We start from the raw sequence: 17599 nt of genomic DNA, 5'->3' as shown, positions 1-17599 counted from the left end.
ATATTAGAATTAGGGATGCAATGATGGGCAGTACACTAATTATTATCATCATCATCACCTGCAGGATCCTGTCATAGGGTCTAAGCCCGGCCCTGTCAGCAGGGCCATCAGGTCTGATCATGTTGACATAAACACCTTTTTCCAAGAAACCATCTGACACGCTAAAGCCAAAGTCATCACTCTCTGGGTCCTTTATCACTGTTACCTAGTGACAGAACACAAGGATGTGAGGTTGAGTAATAAAATGTAATTTGCTAGTATCTTGTGCTCCTAATCAAGACAACAGAACAAAAAGACTATTCACATGTCAACCCTTCTGATGAAACTGTCTCAAAATATCTGTTGTGTCACTGCAGGAACAATAAGTTTCTCTGTAGATGGGAATAACACTTGTAACCATGATAACTGCACACAAACATAAAGAAAGCTGCACAACACATGAAATTCAGACAAAGAAATGTCACTGATAAATTAACATATTCAAATTTATTTAATCAAAGTACAAAAATTTGTCTAAATTAAAAGTTTTGTATGCAGATTAAAACCAAACCAACATCAGATGCTAAAATAAACAGATTTTTAGCCTGATATCCAGATCCAATTCTAACTGGTTTAAGATCCCAAGCAGAATAAACATGCTCATTAAACAGGACGGCCAGAATAAATGCACACAAACTGACATTTCAGCTTACTTTAGGGTGGAATAAACTATTTTGTAAACTAATCCAAATAAATATTTTACCATGTAAAAATTTTAACCTGATTGCTTTCTGGGTGTGTATTCTCAGCTGAAAGTTTATTTGGAATGCAAGGTCCTAAAGAATAAATGGAAAAACAATAATGACAATTGTGCTGATAATAGACGTCTTTCTTCAGTGAACTGCCATGTGCCACAAAGCAGGAACCAAAAGCCGAATAAATGGACAAAGCCATATAATATAATGGACAACTGTAAAATAAGGTCTTTATTATTGGTAATGCAATCCAGATTGTTTGCTGTACCTTTTGGTACCAAAAAAACCCAAAAAGGCAGCAGCATTTTGACATTCACCTGAAATGTTGTATGATCGATTAACGAGGCACGACTTAAGGCTGTAACAGGTGTTCACTGTGATGTATTTTCTCTCTATGGATAAAACATGTATATCTCATTCTGGCTCTGAGCTGTACATGTTTCACTTGGCCCTCGTCTCCTCAAATTGTGACAGTAAATTCATGGAAGGCTGAACTACATGTAGTCACTTGCATAACAGTTGCCCAGGGAGGCTGGGTATTTATACTGTATTACATAATACTCTGCACTGTAAAAAAGAACATTTCAAACCTCATAAGAGTAAACTAGAACTCACTATGCATGCTAGCTAGAAGGGGGATATTGTTAAAGTTATTAGTAATGACAGTGTTTGACATGTCAAGCCAAAATGTGTTCTTTAAAGTTTGGAACAGATACCAATGCTTACAAACTTTAACAGCAATGTCAGCTTGAATGGTTACATTGATATTTTTGGTTGAATTCTAATTATCTACTGCAAGTTTACCTAATATTCTCAATATTTCACCCTAACCCACATCAAAAACATATTTTGTCCAGTTCTCTCTGAACTCACTTTGTGAAGCTCTAGTGGTGTTGGTGACAGAATACCCTGCATCTCTTCTTTGATCCGACGGGACTCCCATGTCCTCTCTGATACTCTCAGTGAGGCCTTTGACTTGGGCTCGTGGTGCAGGAGAGGGGATTGGATATCTTGGTGAATGTGGACCACTTGTTGTAGGTGCAATTCTTGGTTGAAATGGGCCTCCTCGTGCAGATGGGGGTCTGAGTGGCAAACATATTGCAAGTAAGTGTTTTCCACCAACTGTTTAACAAGTAATCCTTCTATGCATGGTATAAAATGATATGTAAAATGATACTTTACTATATTTTTCTGTTTAAAATTTGGAAACAACCACCCTTGGTTCTGTCATATCAGTGACTAACCTTGGTGAAGTTGAGCCTCTTCATGAAGGTGGGCTTCCTCGTGAAGATGGGCACCCTGATGGAGGTGTGTTCCCTGGTGGTGCAAGTTGCCTTGATGCAGGAGAGAATTCCGCCGCAATGGGCTCATCCTGCTGTGGGTCAGTATGGGCTCAGATGGAGGCTTGTTGACACCATCTACACCAAGACTGATGGCTGTGCCTGTCATGATGGATGCCTGCAACAAATTGAAGCAAGTTGAGTTACCGCCTTGTAACCAACCATTTGGAGACATTGAGTGCTTGCCAATGTGATTGTTTGACAAACATTCATACGTTCAGCACAATTTGTTACTGGTTTAAATATTATTGGTCAGACTGGGCAGCATCACCTCATCCCCCGTCATAATGAACACTGGTGCTCCACAGGGGTGTGTACTGAGGCCTCTCCTGTACTCACTCTACACCTACGACTGCACGGCCACTAGCAACTCCAACATCATTTTGAAGTATCCGGACGACACTACAGTGGTGGGTCTTATCACCAAAGGTGATGAGACGGCTTACAGGGAGGAGGTCAGCGCCCTGACCCACTGGTGCCGAGACAACCATCTCACCCTCAACGTTGCAAAGACAAAGGAGTTGATAGTGGACTTCAGGAGGTGCAGAGAAGCACACACCCCCATCACCATCAACGGAGCTGCTGTGGAGTGAGTGAGCAGCTTCCGTTTCCTAGGTGTACATCTGGTGGAGGATCTCACATGGTTAGTACAAATAAAAGCTCTCCGGAGCGTGGTGCAGTGTGCCATAAGGATAATTGGAGCTGAGCTTCCCTCCCTCCAGGACATCTGCAGGAAGCAGTGCCTGAGGAAAGTCGGGAAGATCATCAAAGAATCCAGCCACCCAAGCCATAAACTGGTCAGACTACTTCCATCAGGCAGGAGATACTGCAGTATCCGGTCCCGAACCAGCAGATTGAGAGACAGCTTTTCCATCAGGCCATCAGACTGCTGAACACTTCATAGACACCTCACCTTCACTTACCGGAACTTCAACATTATGCACTCCATATTGTGCATAAATGCCACTTGTTTTGCACAATATCCAACTGCTGACCTCTGTATATTTGATCTTATTTTATTTTATACATTAAATACCATTGCCATTTTATACATGGCAGCACGGTGGCACGGTGGTTAGCACTGTTGCCGCACAGCAAGGTGGTCCTGATTTCAATTCCACCATCAGGCCGGGGTCTTTCTGTGTAGAGTTTGCATGTTCTCCCCGTGTTTGCGTGGGTTACCGCCGGGTACTCCAGCTTCCTCCCACTGTCCAAAGACATGCAATTTTGTGGGGATAGGTTAATTGATTAATCCAAATTGCAACATAGGTGCGTGTGAATGTGAGCGCGAATGGTTGTCTGTCTCTGTGTACCCCACCTCTCGCCCTATGACATCTGGGATAGGCTCCAGCGCCCCCTGCGACCCTTTAAAAGGATAAGCGAAAGCGAATTGATGGATGGATAATTTTATACATATGTATACACACACACAGACACACACAGATATGTATATATGCATATTTAGTATCATATTCAGTAATGTGCATACATTCTTATATTTGTACATATATTTATTCTTATAATTCTCAGATTCCAGTTCTTATATTGTGCCTGTTCTTATGTTATTGTATTTCGCACACCTCTGTTGCTTGTGAAGCTTGCACACAAGAATTTGCAAGTTCAAGGACTCGCATGTGCTGTACCAGTGTACCTGTATAAGTCATGTGATAATAAAAGTGATTTGATTTGATTTGCTATTACGTCAATGAGTGTACATAAAGGTGGATTTATAATGCTATGTTGAGGGGTTATACGTAGCAGAACTAAAATGCCTGCAATCATATCCACTAAAGCCTTGCTTTAGTCTTTACATGCTGCTCTTCAGTATAAAAGACAAATTAGCTATGAAGTGTATATACAGATACTGTATGAGCAGATATCCATGTTCTACAGCATCAGGCAAATAAAAGAATGCAAACATACTAAACATGCTGTACATTAAAATAAACCGCAGATTAAACATGATGTTTACAACCATTAAAATATGAGGGTTCATAAAAACCTACGACAAAACTGTTGTTAAAACCCTTTGACTCAAGTGCAAATCCACTTCGGTGAGCACTGTATGCTGATTAAGTCCAGTATTCATCTTTGATGCCAATTTTACACTTCACACTTTGCCACTTTACACTTAGTATTTTTCACAAGTCAAACAGTTGTGAAAAATACTAACTAACCTCTATTTCTCTTAGTAGTTCTGACTGGCCACAGGTCTCCAGGTCCTCCAGAGCTTGACACCAGAAACTATCTTCTGGATCCAATAGAATGCCATCCGGTTGCTGGCCAATAAATCTGCCACACAAAGACAGACACACAAATAAAACAAGTTTCCACACCCATTTCGCTGGATTTTCTCTGTTGCTGAGTACTACAAAAGGGGAAAACCATGCAAAGCAAGACAAACATACTTAAGAAAGCTTAAATATGTTTGTCTTGCTTTGCATGGTGGAACTTCATGGAACCTTCATGGAACTTCATGGAACTTCCTTTTGATCACACTTTGTGTATTGTGCAAAATTTATTTTTCTCTTAAATATTTTATTATTATAATTATAATTATTATAATTATAATATTTATTTATCTAAAGTGCAGAGAATAGTTGGCTACATGACATGCAGTGTGCCTGATTTAGCACTGGAACTTTCACTTACAAAAAGGCATTAAGGACACAGAATCTGTACACACACTGTCTGTATCTGTCATGGTTAAACCGAACAAAAGTAATCCTTTAACCCAGAATGTCCCCAAATAACACGATTAATTCACTTTCAATGTTTTACTGATTTTTGTTTTTTTCCTCGAAAATCCCTTTCTCTCGCTGTACACCCTCAGAATGTTATGTAACTTTAACATGCTGACTAGCCTTAGCCTTCTGACTCATCACAGCTTTACACAGAGATACACAAAGACACAGGTACAACATATTCACAGTAGCCAGTGACTGTGACTTCATGACTCAATCTCTGCAATGAGGTGTACCCTTCGCCATGAGCTCTTGGTGATGATACTGGCACAGTGAAACAGTGTTAAAGATAAAATCCTTTCTTGCAGAAAATAAGCTCATGCATTTTGAAGATCTATAGTGGTGAAATATATCATACCATTCCACACCATACCATAGCACTTTATTCATAAAACAGCTTTAGAAACATCAGCAGGGCTGACCAAATTGCTGTTCAATAACACCAAACATAAAAGACAAACACGGGCCAAAGGGTAAAAGATACAGAAAACAAAACACCTTTAGAGTATATAAAAAGTAGATAGAAATCACAGTCAATTTCACACTGTGTCAAAGGCCAGGGACTAAAGGTGAAGGAGCCTGTCTGAGCTGTGATGCCTATTCATTCCACAATATAATAATTAATATAGAACTGACATCACAAAAGCAATCACTCCAAGGAGCTTTATATTGTCAGGTAAAAACCCGACAATGAAACAAAGAAAACCCGAGTAATCTGATTATCCCTATGAGCAAGCACTTGGCATCACTGGGGGGAAAAAACCTCTGGCAGAACCAGGCTCAGGGAAGCACAGCCATCTGTCATGATCGGTTGGGTATGAGGAGAGGAAGACCGGACAAAGGATAGTGTTGATGAACCATAGAAACTATTATCTATGTCACCATTGAGCAGTCCAAGGTAAACAACCCTTAATTTAAACCTTTGATAATGTAATATACACTTTGTACCTAAACAGATAACTAACCTATTAAATAAGCCCCTAAGTTCTGAAATTGTGGCTCTTTGTACAGATGAATAAAAAAAACCCAACATTTACAATGTATTTCATTTACTTAGAATTAATTTCACTCTAAACTAAAGCAGGGTTAATTGTAAACGAAACATTTTAACATTAACAAATATAAATGAAATGTAAAACTTTACAGCTATCTGTAACTAATGATTAACAGACGATAAACTGACATCACCAACACTAGCACACCATTGTTTGCTTTGAAGTGTAAAAGTAACAAAAAAGCGCATTAAGCAGCATTATTTAAAAAAATAATAATTATATATATATATATATATATATATATATATATATATATATATATATATATACACATATATATATACATACAAAATATATCATATTTTTTGAGAAAACCTTGAGGTCAAGGTCACCCCATCATTTCTTTTTACTGCTGAGGGATAAAAAACACACACTCACAAATAAACTGTACAATCAAGTGGGTGCAGACAGCCTACAATGGCCCTTAGTCAATAAGTCAACATTTATATGGATTTTTATAAATAAAAAAGGTGATATCAAAAGAAAAGTGTATGATACACAAATAAAAGACAGTCACAACGAACAGCTTTGTAGCTAAAACTAAATTCAGACCCACCCTGGTGGTTTGTCCCAGTCATCCTCACTGAAGCCTCCGTCACTAAACGGGTAGTTCTTCCGACGTCCAGGAGGAGGCGTGGTACTTCGTTGCTGCTTGGCACTACGCCACTCATGCGGGTGTAGAGCGATACCAGCTGCTTGATGGGTGTATGTACCTACAAGAGGATAGATCAAATGACCAAATACAAGAAAGAGTGCTTTTAATATATTCCTTCTTTGGTAAGTGGTTTTCATTAACATATTTCCTACAGGGTTAAGACATCCTGACATTTCACTTTCTACACATGTTCAAATGTAGCTTACCCTGGCTCCCATAGCCTGCATCCAGCCCTGAGCCATCCCATGACTCCATAGCAGAGTCAACGCTGGGTATTGTTGTGGAGTAGAGCTCTGATAGCTTGTTGGTTTGTTGGCTGTCTGTCAAATCGTCCTCCTCAGGGTCACTGATCTCGTTTTCTGTTGTGTCCTCTACATCTGCTGTCTTCCTGTCTTCTATGTCTTGAAGAAAATAAAAAAAGAGGCCAATTTAATTTGAAGGTTAACTCTAATTGTTAACTTGGTAAAATACGTACGTGAAACTTTTACTATATGTATATTTTTCAACATTAAATGCTTATAAGAGACTTATAAGAGACTAAGAAACTTGAACTGGTTAACCTACTGACCTCTTTTCTACATTTACCTATAAACAGGTTTTAAATCAGATCTATTAGGATATGAGTTGCAAACAGCTAACCTGTTACATACCACTTATACAGTACAAATATTGTATGCATGTTTTAAACAACAGGGTTTCCATATCTCCGCCCCGCAAAAGCTGTATTGCTGTATTACTATCCTATTTTTTTACCTTCTGGACAGGAACTGAAACCATCTGATTCTATGCAAGGTTTTTGTTCTATTCACCTGGTGTGCAGATAACGGAAGAACCTTTGTAATGCAAGTAACACCTTATTTGTAACTGTGATTTAGCACAGTAACGTGTTACATTACGGCAGTACTGAAAAATGTAATGTGGCAACGGTAACACGTTAGCCAACACTGCACACAAAAGACAGATTTAAAATGCATGTTACTGTTACTAGTTTTTATACTTACTGTCAAGCTGTTTTTTTATTTTGAGAGTGACCGTCTCTCCAGCCATCTGCAGCAAGTGGATGGCTTCGCTCAGCGGCTTCCCTTTCAGGCTGACACTGTTGATAGCCAAGATCCGATCACCTACATGTATAGCCCCTGTCCTACATAGGTAACGAGATACACAAAGGTACAGAAGTAGAAATTTGTATTATTCCCACACAGGAAAAGTAAAAAATGTTAAACCTCACACATATCAGTATACAAGAAGATTGTTAATAAGCCTAAAAAAGGACTCTAGAGGGGTCTGAATAGCATTAAACCATTAAATAATTACAGAGCCCTCAAACAAGTTATTTGTGAAAAGATATTTTGACCTCTAGTGCACCATGTTAGTATTTTTAAATAATACCGCAAAATACACATAATATCAAAACTTCTCATTTCCTACAAAATCAAAGATCAATGTACAAAAAAGCAGCTGCAGTGTTTACAAATATTATTGCTACTGGTTTATTTTTAATTACAATTTTTCCAACTAATACAGATTTTTGCCAATTCTGATTTGTACAAACAAAAATCAATCTTATCAGGACACACACCCATTTTTGCTTTTCCAGTTATCTCTATAATTTTCCTCATAACTGCTTTGCTAATATAGAAGCAAGACACTTGTCCTGTGTTAGCTTCTTTAACATGTCCATATTCAACTGGGTGAAGATGATTTAAGTGTTTGACTAGATTTGTTGTTACAATTTTTTGTGTGTGCGTGTTTTTCCCCCTGTGGTTTTCTTTGGAGAACCTTTGTGTCTTCACTCACAGCGAAGAGATTCCAAGCTAACGACATGTTAGCATATGGCTATAAGTGTGGCCGTGACTATTTGCCTGTGGTGTTGTGGAAAGTGTGTGAAATTGATTAGTTTTAAATTGGACATGTACGAAGCTGACTGGTGAATCTCAGTATGAGACAATTATATTCTAACAGAGGGCAGGAGACTGGATAGTGACACTGGGGCTGCACCACAGTGGTATTGCTCATGGCTACATTCATATTTTAAGAAGGCTTTCTGACCTGTATTTTATTATTTTATACTTAGATAAGAACAAGCAATCAAAGCTAGAGAAAAAGAAAAACAAATTTGTATTTACCTTGGCTCCATGGTTTTCAAACTACTGTAGGGCACATGATTGGATAGAAACAAAACAGTGATACAGAGTTTCTAAAGATAAGATCTTAATCTTTTGTGTTCATACAAAACTAAGATAAGATAAAGTAAGGGAAAACTAAGATAAACCGCCATATGACTGGACTAAGGTCAGAACAAGGTGAAAAGAATATTATTAAAACTTTCACTTTCTTGTAAAGCCCTATAAGAAAGGAAAAACTGTATTTTATATTCCAAACTAATTTGAGGAAGATATTATTTATTTTGAGGTCTCACACACAGGCTTATGAAAGCATATGCTAAACATATGTGTTAAACACTTTTTGAGAAAGCCTAGCATAGCATATAAGGTTTTTTAAGGATGTAGGGATGGTGTTCTTGTGCTCATACTAAGCACTCCTTCAAAGTTGATTTTGGTTGTGTCTTACCAAATAACCTTCTCCCAAGTCTTCTCTGAATCATTTAGATTCAGATTTAGGTTCACTGGTAAATGTAAGATGGTGAAATATGTGCTATAAATATAAATATGCAAAAATTAATTACATTTTTTTAAAGCACTGTAGATGACTTGTAGAAAGAGGACTGCCAAAAAGTTAAACTTAGTGCTACTTTCAGAAAATCATGTGCCACTAAAAAACAATAATATCTGGAAGAAGGCATTTTCTTTCTTGGTGAACAGTATGTACACACGGATAAGGTAGACCTAAGTTATAATGGTCCTAGTTTGTGCCTGGTTCTTACGCCCTTTGGTGGTTAAACAAAATTAAATCACTTGACCGAAAAGAAGAAAAGAAAAGGAGAAAAAGTGGGTCGGTGTAAGATGTAGCACCGTGGTTATCGTTTGTATTCCTGCACTTTCATCTGTGTCAAGTTGCACCAAGTTTATTTGTAGAGTGCTTTTAGCCAACAGGTCTGAGTGCTTTATCGACAACAGTTTAGAATGGGAAATAGAGCAATTACATCACAGACTCAGAGAAATAGGGTCACAGTGTGTGTGTGTATTTGGATGTGGGAAAGTAGTATGTTGCCTCTGTGAGCGTAGTTTGATGGAATAACACGTGAGCCTGTTATAAAAGCTGAAGGTGCTGTGTGGTGGAGTGGATGTAAGCTGAATTTACCAATGGATGTTTATGACTCAGGGAAAACATTATGTCATCTTTCTCTCAGTCTTGCTTTGGACACTAGCTACCATCTCGTGTTTCAGAATATCACATCTGTCATTACTCTGTGTCAAATGGCACTTGCTGGACACTCAACTTCTGGTGTAGAATATGGAAAATGGATGGATGGAAGGAAGGAATATGGGCTTGGTTGTAGACGAGACAAAAATATCAACACATGAAAATTGGAGATGCACTGACTGTTTGGTTTTTATCTAACTGGCTCGGACCAATGACTGGTGGATTGGCAACTGATATATTCAATTCTGTGTTGATGTGACACAGTTGATATTAACCATTGCAGAAATGTAAATACATGTCACACTGACATATACTTCAACAACAGTAATTGTTCTGCTTGTTAGCAATATGCTGTGCAAACATGCAGTGAGCTTTAATTGTATGTGGCCGCCTTATACTAACACAGTATCCTGTTATCTGCCAGTGGACATGTGTGCATAGGGTGCATCGCATCCCTGTGTCTCCTGTGAGAGTTTGTCATGTCCTCTGTGTATGTTTCCTCGGTCATGTCTGTATCTCTGTAATGTCTCATCTCCATTCACTGTCCCCATGTTCCTCTCCTTGTGTTTCATCCCTCTCGCTCCCTCGTCCTCTGTGTGTCTTAGTCGTGTCAGGGTCGTTCGTCCTCCTGTTTGTTTATCCCCGTCTCTGTGTCGGCTTCCTGTTTATTTTGACAGTCTCTTGTCCCGTGTTCAGTGTGTTTAGTTTTGCTTCCCTTGTGTTGTTATGTTTATTCATCCCAGCTGTGTTCCCATGTGTTTCCTTCTCCCTAATCATCCCCGTGTGTACACTTTGTGTCAGTTTTCCTTTGTCCCTTGTCGGATTGTCTGTTTAATCTTATGTATTCCAGATCCCAGGATTTCCACGTTTCTTATTTCCATGTTTCTCTTGTCTTTTTCTAGTTCAGTTAGAGTTTATGGTTTCCTTTGCCTTTGTTTTTGTACCCTTGCCAGTCAATAAATTGGCTCGCTTTTGGTTAATTCCCATTTCACGCCTCGTTCTGTCTGCATTTGGGTCATCACCTCAAACTCCTAAAGTCTGCAGCCATGGAGCATGAGTCACCTCTCTTTTGGAGTTGCTTTTTTTGTGAAAATAACTACATTTGGTTAATGTAAAATAACGCAATCTTCCATGCTTGGCTGGTACTGTTGTTTTTTTTAGTTACAGAGCAACACAGACATGTAAAACATGATAGACATAGTGAGATATTCAATTCATTTTCAATTCATCAGCTTTGGATTTATACAAAAATGCTCTATCCAGAAATCTAGGAATTTCATTTAGAGCTACAAAGTGGCAACCTAGAATTCCCAGAAGAGATTTTGTGTGTCTGAGTATGTACCTTTCTGCAAGGCCTCTCTTAGTTAGGCCTGATATAGTGATGGGATCAAACGGCTCCTCAGTGCCAGAGATGGTGATACCCAGAGGGCCTCCGTACCGCTTCAGTTCCACTGTGTATATGATGCTGCCTGATGTCTCCTGCTCATCTGATACACACAAACACACATACACGCAGTCACACACAGAGACACACACACATTAATCTAGTGTTTCAAGTCTGAGGAGTACATTATACCGTCTGATGGATGCTTCTTATCTGATGCACACGCACACAAAACACTTCAGGTCACTAAGTAATACTGGATCACATTACCTGCTCACTGGAAATGCGCACACACACAAACACACTTGATTCCAGAAGTAGGTCAAAACGCTTCTTGAGACTACACTGGTGGGCAAGACACAGTTTCCATGGTAACCAAGGAAAAGACTGCCTTGTCATCATATAGCATGCACACATGTTATTTCCTCCTTGTGTGTGTTTGTGCCTGATGACTACAGTCTCATTATTTACCCTCATTACTCAGTCCCTAACTTAGTTTGTGCGTGTGTGTGTTTACGTCACATTATATAACTTGAATGTGTTTATGTGTATACACAAATACAAGGTGTAAGCTGTAAGACTGTTAAAATGTGAATATGCGACCATGCACAAAAGTTCTTAGATGGATTAGGACTCTAGGCTGCTGCTTGATGTTTCCAGTTCCCATAATAGGTCACTGCCCATTTTTCTATATAAAATTATACTATATTGTAAAAACATGTTGGATTTATGTTGTAATTTGTAATACATTCTATATTGTTTCACATGAAGACCATTTTAGTTGTGTAGGTGTCCCAGAGTTTTGGACAATAGTGCCACCTTGTGGTCAAACTTCATTAGTACAGCTTTCTTTTTTTTCTGACGGTAACTGAAATAATAAACTAAAGAAAACTTAAAACATTAGCTTAACTCAGGTCAGAGCTCTGTCCCTCAAATATAGAAACAACTATATTCACAAAAGTACCTGAGTTGTCTTCATCTTTACGTATTTTTAATTTGACGAGTTCCTCACACTGCTGGAGGATCTGCTCCGCATCATCTTTGGAACAGTTTTCAAGTCTGATGTTGTCAATAGCCAGCAGCTTATCTCCAGGCTCCAGTGTTCCTGTTCTGGTGGTGAGAGAGTGAAAGAATAGAGAGTGACAAAGAAAAAAGAGAGAAAAAGTCAAAGCATTTGAGACTCTCTTAGATATTAATCAAACGCTGAAGTAAAAAAACTTATGTTACTATGTTGAATAATTTCTATAATTTCAAATTTAAAAGGGCTCAATGGAATTCTAAAAAAAGTGTAACCACCCAGAAAAACAAAAACCTGTGTTGGGCTGGCTAGTTTTAGTGGTCCTTGCTATGTAAGTCTCCAAACCTCTATATAATTTATATTGTTAGAAAGTGGTAGTGCTCACTCTTATTACTTACTTTTGAGCACTACTCAGTTGCTCATTAACACAAAAATCTGAGCCCATCCACAAGGCAACAACACAGTGCATTTAAGTATATAAATATAGTCAAAATGATCCCTTTAGTATTAAATGTCCATTTAGTATTACAGTTTTTCTCCATTGGTTTGGCTCATCTTGAAACAGAAATTACATTCTCAAAATAACATGGACAAACCTCCAAACCTCTTGGCAAATGTTCACAACAGAATGGCATTTCTCATTCATTTTATCAAATGGCAAATGCCTTAGTACATGTCTCAATTGTCTCAGTGCATCTTTGCAAATGATTAAGTACAAGTAGCCTACAGTTACACAGTTAGCCCACATTTAGCACATTTTCCAAATGAATAGATCTTGTAGATCTAAACTGATTAGTTGATTCTCAGTCTAATGATCATTCTCTCCAAAACATGTCAGCATGATTTCATTGTATAAGTACTCGCATGCACAACCGTCTGTTCAATTGTCAAAATTGGTCAAGAACATAATACCATGAATACCATATATGAATTTCTTTGAATATTTGATAAACTGATGACAGTCATTGACAGTCAGGTGAAACTAGGTGTCACACACAGGTGTGTTCCATGATTGTGTGCTGCCAAACACAGATATATAGAGCTTGACCAGAGCCAGTCCGATCTCTGAACATGGATAGACAAGGCCAAGCAAACGGACAAGGGGAAGTTCTTCCTCAAGGAAGAGGAGGAAGAAGAAGAAGAAGAGGAGGACTGAGAATGCGTGGTGGAGGAATAGGGGGAAGAGGAGGCCGAGGAGCACGAAGACACTGTGCTGTCCCGAATGAAATTCGGGCCACAATTATAGACCATGTCATAAACCATGGCCTCACAATGTCAGAGGCAGGTCGTCGAGTGCAGCCTAATGTGCCTTGCTCTACAGTCTCCTCCATTATCCAAACCTTTTGCAGGGAAAACAGGTATGTACTCTATGTAATCTATAATGGAATTATATGTTATATAGGACAGGGCACTATGCGTGAGGCAAAAAATGTATAACTTACTGTAGAGATTTTGTGTGCACCTGCCTACAGTGGTAGGTCTATACTAGCAGGTGGAGAGGACTAGTAGAATGTTTTGATACTAAATATGACAAGAAATATATTGAACAAATTACTGTAAACTATGGAATTACCTAATTCATACAGTTTAGAGAAGTATTCCAGTCACTGTGCAGCGGGAGAATGAGTACAGCAACCACTGAATAAGTCCTTGTTTTTTGATTTTGTGTTCATACAATTTACTACTGTAATGTACATTTTCTTTTTACATATGTATGAAACTTTCTTTGCGTGTGAATAAAAAATGGTTATAATTTCCTTGGTAGTGTGAGTGCAATCTGTGATGTCAAACCTTGGAGGCTACTCTTTTCTGTTGTATATTGTTGGTCCTCTGCCATAGTGACAAAACATCTAAACATTTTGTATGGCAGTACTCACACAATGCCAAAGGGACGATGCATTTTGGGGGCACTGACTATTCAGATTACAAAGAAATGTAGTTTTGACACATGAGTGAACTGTTTTAGGGGAGATATGAGCTTTTGCAGGTGGACCATGTTGTTGTGATCAACCATCCAGGTTTATTTTGACAAAAGCACCAAGAATGATGAGAATGTCCGATCTGTGTCGAGAAATGAGCCAAAGCTATTGAGAAGGATCTTTGCCATTTTGGAGACACTGACTGTTTAAATGAGAAAGAGATTTAGATTGAAGCCTGAGTGAACAGTTTTGGAAGAGATATGAGCATTTGCAGGTGAGCTATAGTGTTGTGCTAAACTAAGAGTGTTTTGCCAAATGATCTTAGAGTTTTGAGAATGTAATTTCTGTTTCAAGAAATGAGCCAAACCAATGGAGAAAAACTGTAAATGTTCAACACAGCCTGAGCATAAGATCTATTTCTTTATGACTGCAGTGTACCCGTCTTCTGATGTTAGAAAGGTGTTTGATACTATCGTGTTAATATGGACCAAAAAAATTTCTACCAGTGTCCAGCACGTTGCTGAATATAGGACATAAAGGATTAAGGCAAGGGGGTCTATGTTAAAGCTCATATCACTGTAACTGTGTATTACTGTGAACAAGAGAAACACACATGACTAGTAAAGTCTGGTGTCCTTTAGTTCTTAGTGTGCAATTTACTCTAAGATTAAAAACAAAACAAAATTGCCCAGAAGGTGATACATTGTAACAAGTGTCATAAAACACAAAGAAAAAGTGAACTATAAATTCAAAAACAGAAAACAAACAAAAAAAAAAACCCCAGAACAAAATGAAATTGAATTTTTTTTTAAGGTGGCAGAACCCCCCCACCCCCCCACAAAAAAAATAAAAATAAATAAACATGCAGTCCTTACAAAGGAATATAACACTAGTCCCTAAAAAAATACCTGTGAGCCATGCTCCCCTTCTTGATGTCAGAAATGATAAGAGGCTCTCCTGGCTTCTTACTGGCTGTTAAGGTAGATGAAACCATAATAAGATTTAGCAGGAACAGCAGCAAAAACATCAAAATATAACATGTCAGTCAACAAATAAAAATAACAACAACAACAACAACAACAATACTACTACTACTACTACTACTAATAATAATAATCAGTTCAATATAAATAGTAACATTAAGATTGTATATTCGTCCATCCATCCTCTAATATCACCTCTTTAATCCTATCAGGACAAATTGCCTGCACGCAGATTTGTCACAATAGCCAACATTTTGGGTTCCCTGCTCTCTGAGCGTGAGCCCAGAAGCTCCATGTCTTTGCTAGCTGTGAATATTTTCTGTTCAGCAGGTGGCACCATTGCACCATTCTCTTGTCTCAAATGCGGCCAAGGAACAACCTGCTTTATACCATTTTATATACACCATACATCAGAATTGTGACAATATAACTTAATTTGAGGTTATTATCATTAGTTATTTAGATGGTTACAACTATAACACATCACTACAATGTCAATGAAGAACAAGGGAGTACCTAAATAATAAAATCCCACATTTCAGGGCTGAAAATAACCAGAGGTAAGAGAATTGGTTTGATTTGGACATTTGATTTACATGATAGCTCAAACATCCTGTCTCTTTAGCCAGGAAAGTTGAAATAAGGACAAAGATGTTTTTAAGCGCTTAGACCCTGTAGGACTGGTTTGCAGAAATAACTTAAGAGCTGCACTGTTTCTGCGGTGCTTATGTCTTCAGCTATTTTTCTTACATGATATATATACAGCACTTTTAAATGCAAATGTGTGGCAGGGATATGAAATGTCGCTTGGTATCAGCAAACATCAGAGGCAGGCATAGTAGGCATGTGCAGATACACACAAGGTGCACACAAGGTTTTTAGCATTGATGCCCAATGTAAGAAGGGATAGAGAGAAAATAAGAGAGACTAAAAGAAAGTGAGTACATTCACAGCTGCATCTCCTTCAGTATCCCCCCCCCCCCCCCCCCCCCCAATCATGTTGAGTGGACAAAGGGGGCGTGTGGAACTGGCAATGCCAAAAAGATACACAAAAGCAGGTTTTCTCTGAGGATTTAATGACAGCATTTTTACAGGCAGTCAAGACAGTCTTTAGGAGCCAGATATCACACCTCGATTTAGTATTTACTCCAAAACACAGACAATGATTTACATCACCATAAAAAAATATATAACATATTATGTTAAGGGCCAAAATCCTAGACATAAAAAGTGTATATTTTCTTTAAAGAAATTCAACATAGTGGACAAGAAAAAAAAATAGGCATTGCCTGCTTGTTTTCTTCCACACAACCTCCAGCAAAATTGCTGGGGCCCAGACATCTTCAATTATCTTCTCTTTAAATATTTAAAAATGTGTCAGGTTCAGTATTTCGCCTGTCACTGAGATAATGCTTCTTAAAATAATACAGCGTGGAACACTACAATATACCCACATTCCAGGCTAGGTATAATTAAACACTGAATTTAGGTCATTCCCAGTGAAGAGTGAAGACTGTGCTATAAAGCTTTACAGATACAGTTAGCGTGTGATGAATTACTTTCTCAATAACCACTTTTGACTGGCAGAATAATTCCAAGTCTGCAGGGTAAATGCGCAAGTGTGTGCTTTTATTTTTGATTACAAATGTTTAATGCAACATTATACTGTATACACTACATGAATTTTGGAAAGGCTCTATGGATTCTGCAACATAAATTTACTCCTATTTATTTAACACACAGTGAGGTTGACCATTGATGTTAGCGGGTAGCTCATAGCCAGTATTTTTGTTCATCTCATAGTATATTTAATGATACTGAGAAATGTGTTTCACAAAAACTAGAAAAATTAACCCTGACCTTGTGCGCTCGAAATCAATCTAACATCAACCTATTAACTGCTGCCACAAAGTTTAGCTTCAATTTCTTTTCTTTATTGCAGCGGCACCAGGCTAATCAGTAATTCAGACGTCCTTTTACAGTTCCCTGCAGGGGGATTCCCTGATGCTCCAGCTCAGATGAGATATATATTTTCTCCAGTGAGTTCTGGGTCTACACTTGGATCTCCTCCAAGCCTGGAGAATCTCTAAAGGAAGGCGCCCAGGAGGCATCCTTATTAAATCCCCGAACTAGCTCAGAGGACATCTTTTGATGAAAAGGAGAACTAGTTCTACTGCGAGCCCGCCTTAAAATTTTGGAACCTGTCCCCTAATGCAGGGCTATGTCTTAGGGTGTGAACATAGACAAACAACAGGTGAGCAGTCATTCATGTTATTCTGCTTTGAAGTCCATCTGATAATTGCATGCATAGTTATTGCATAGCAGTGTGGTGTCTGAACCCAACAGATCTATGGAGAAAACTGATTTTGATCACTTAGGATCTCTTTCTTTTGGTCGCTACTTAAAACTCATGATCATAGATGAAGTAGGAAGATACAGGAGA

At 38.4% G+C, this 17599-nt stretch overlaps 1 protein-coding gene across 13 annotated transcripts in view; it reads right to left on the bottom strand.

Annotated features, from left to right (window-relative positions):
• grip2b (glutamate receptor interacting protein 2b) overlaps nucleotides 1-17599 on the bottom strand; it is a 264699-nt gene that overhangs the window by 11976 nt on the left and 235124 nt on the right. For 12 of the 13 annotated variants that reach the window (XM_085161249.1, XM_085161245.1, XM_085161241.1 and 9 more), the window contains 10 exons: nucleotides 15082-15145; nucleotides 12201-12346; nucleotides 11195-11339; nucleotides 7530-7669; nucleotides 6735-6929; nucleotides 6430-6586; nucleotides 4252-4366; nucleotides 1979-2192; nucleotides 1608-1816; nucleotides 59-205 (listed from right to left, as the gene is read on the bottom strand). In XM_085161249.1, the coding sequence (XP_085017375.1) occupies nucleotides 59-205; nucleotides 1608-1816; nucleotides 1979-2192; nucleotides 4252-4366; nucleotides 6430-6586; nucleotides 6735-6929; nucleotides 7530-7669; nucleotides 11195-11339; nucleotides 12201-12346; nucleotides 15082-15145 (1532 nt within the window). Of the gene's footprint in view, nucleotides 1-58; nucleotides 206-1565; nucleotides 1817-1978; nucleotides 2193-4251; nucleotides 4367-6429; nucleotides 6587-6734; nucleotides 6930-7529; nucleotides 7670-11194; nucleotides 11340-12200; nucleotides 12347-15081; nucleotides 15146-17599 lie in introns of all 13 variants that reach the window. The other variant, XM_085161253.1, reaches the window with a different exon arrangement.

This window comes from Neolamprologus multifasciatus, chromosome 5 (assembly GCF_963576455.1).
Source record: "Neolamprologus multifasciatus chromosome 5, fNeoMul1.2, whole genome shotgun sequence".
Taxonomy (NCBI): Eukaryota; Metazoa; Chordata; class Actinopteri; order Cichliformes; family Cichlidae; genus Neolamprologus; species Neolamprologus multifasciatus.
This window is presented reverse-complemented; position numbering and strand designations above follow the sequence as displayed.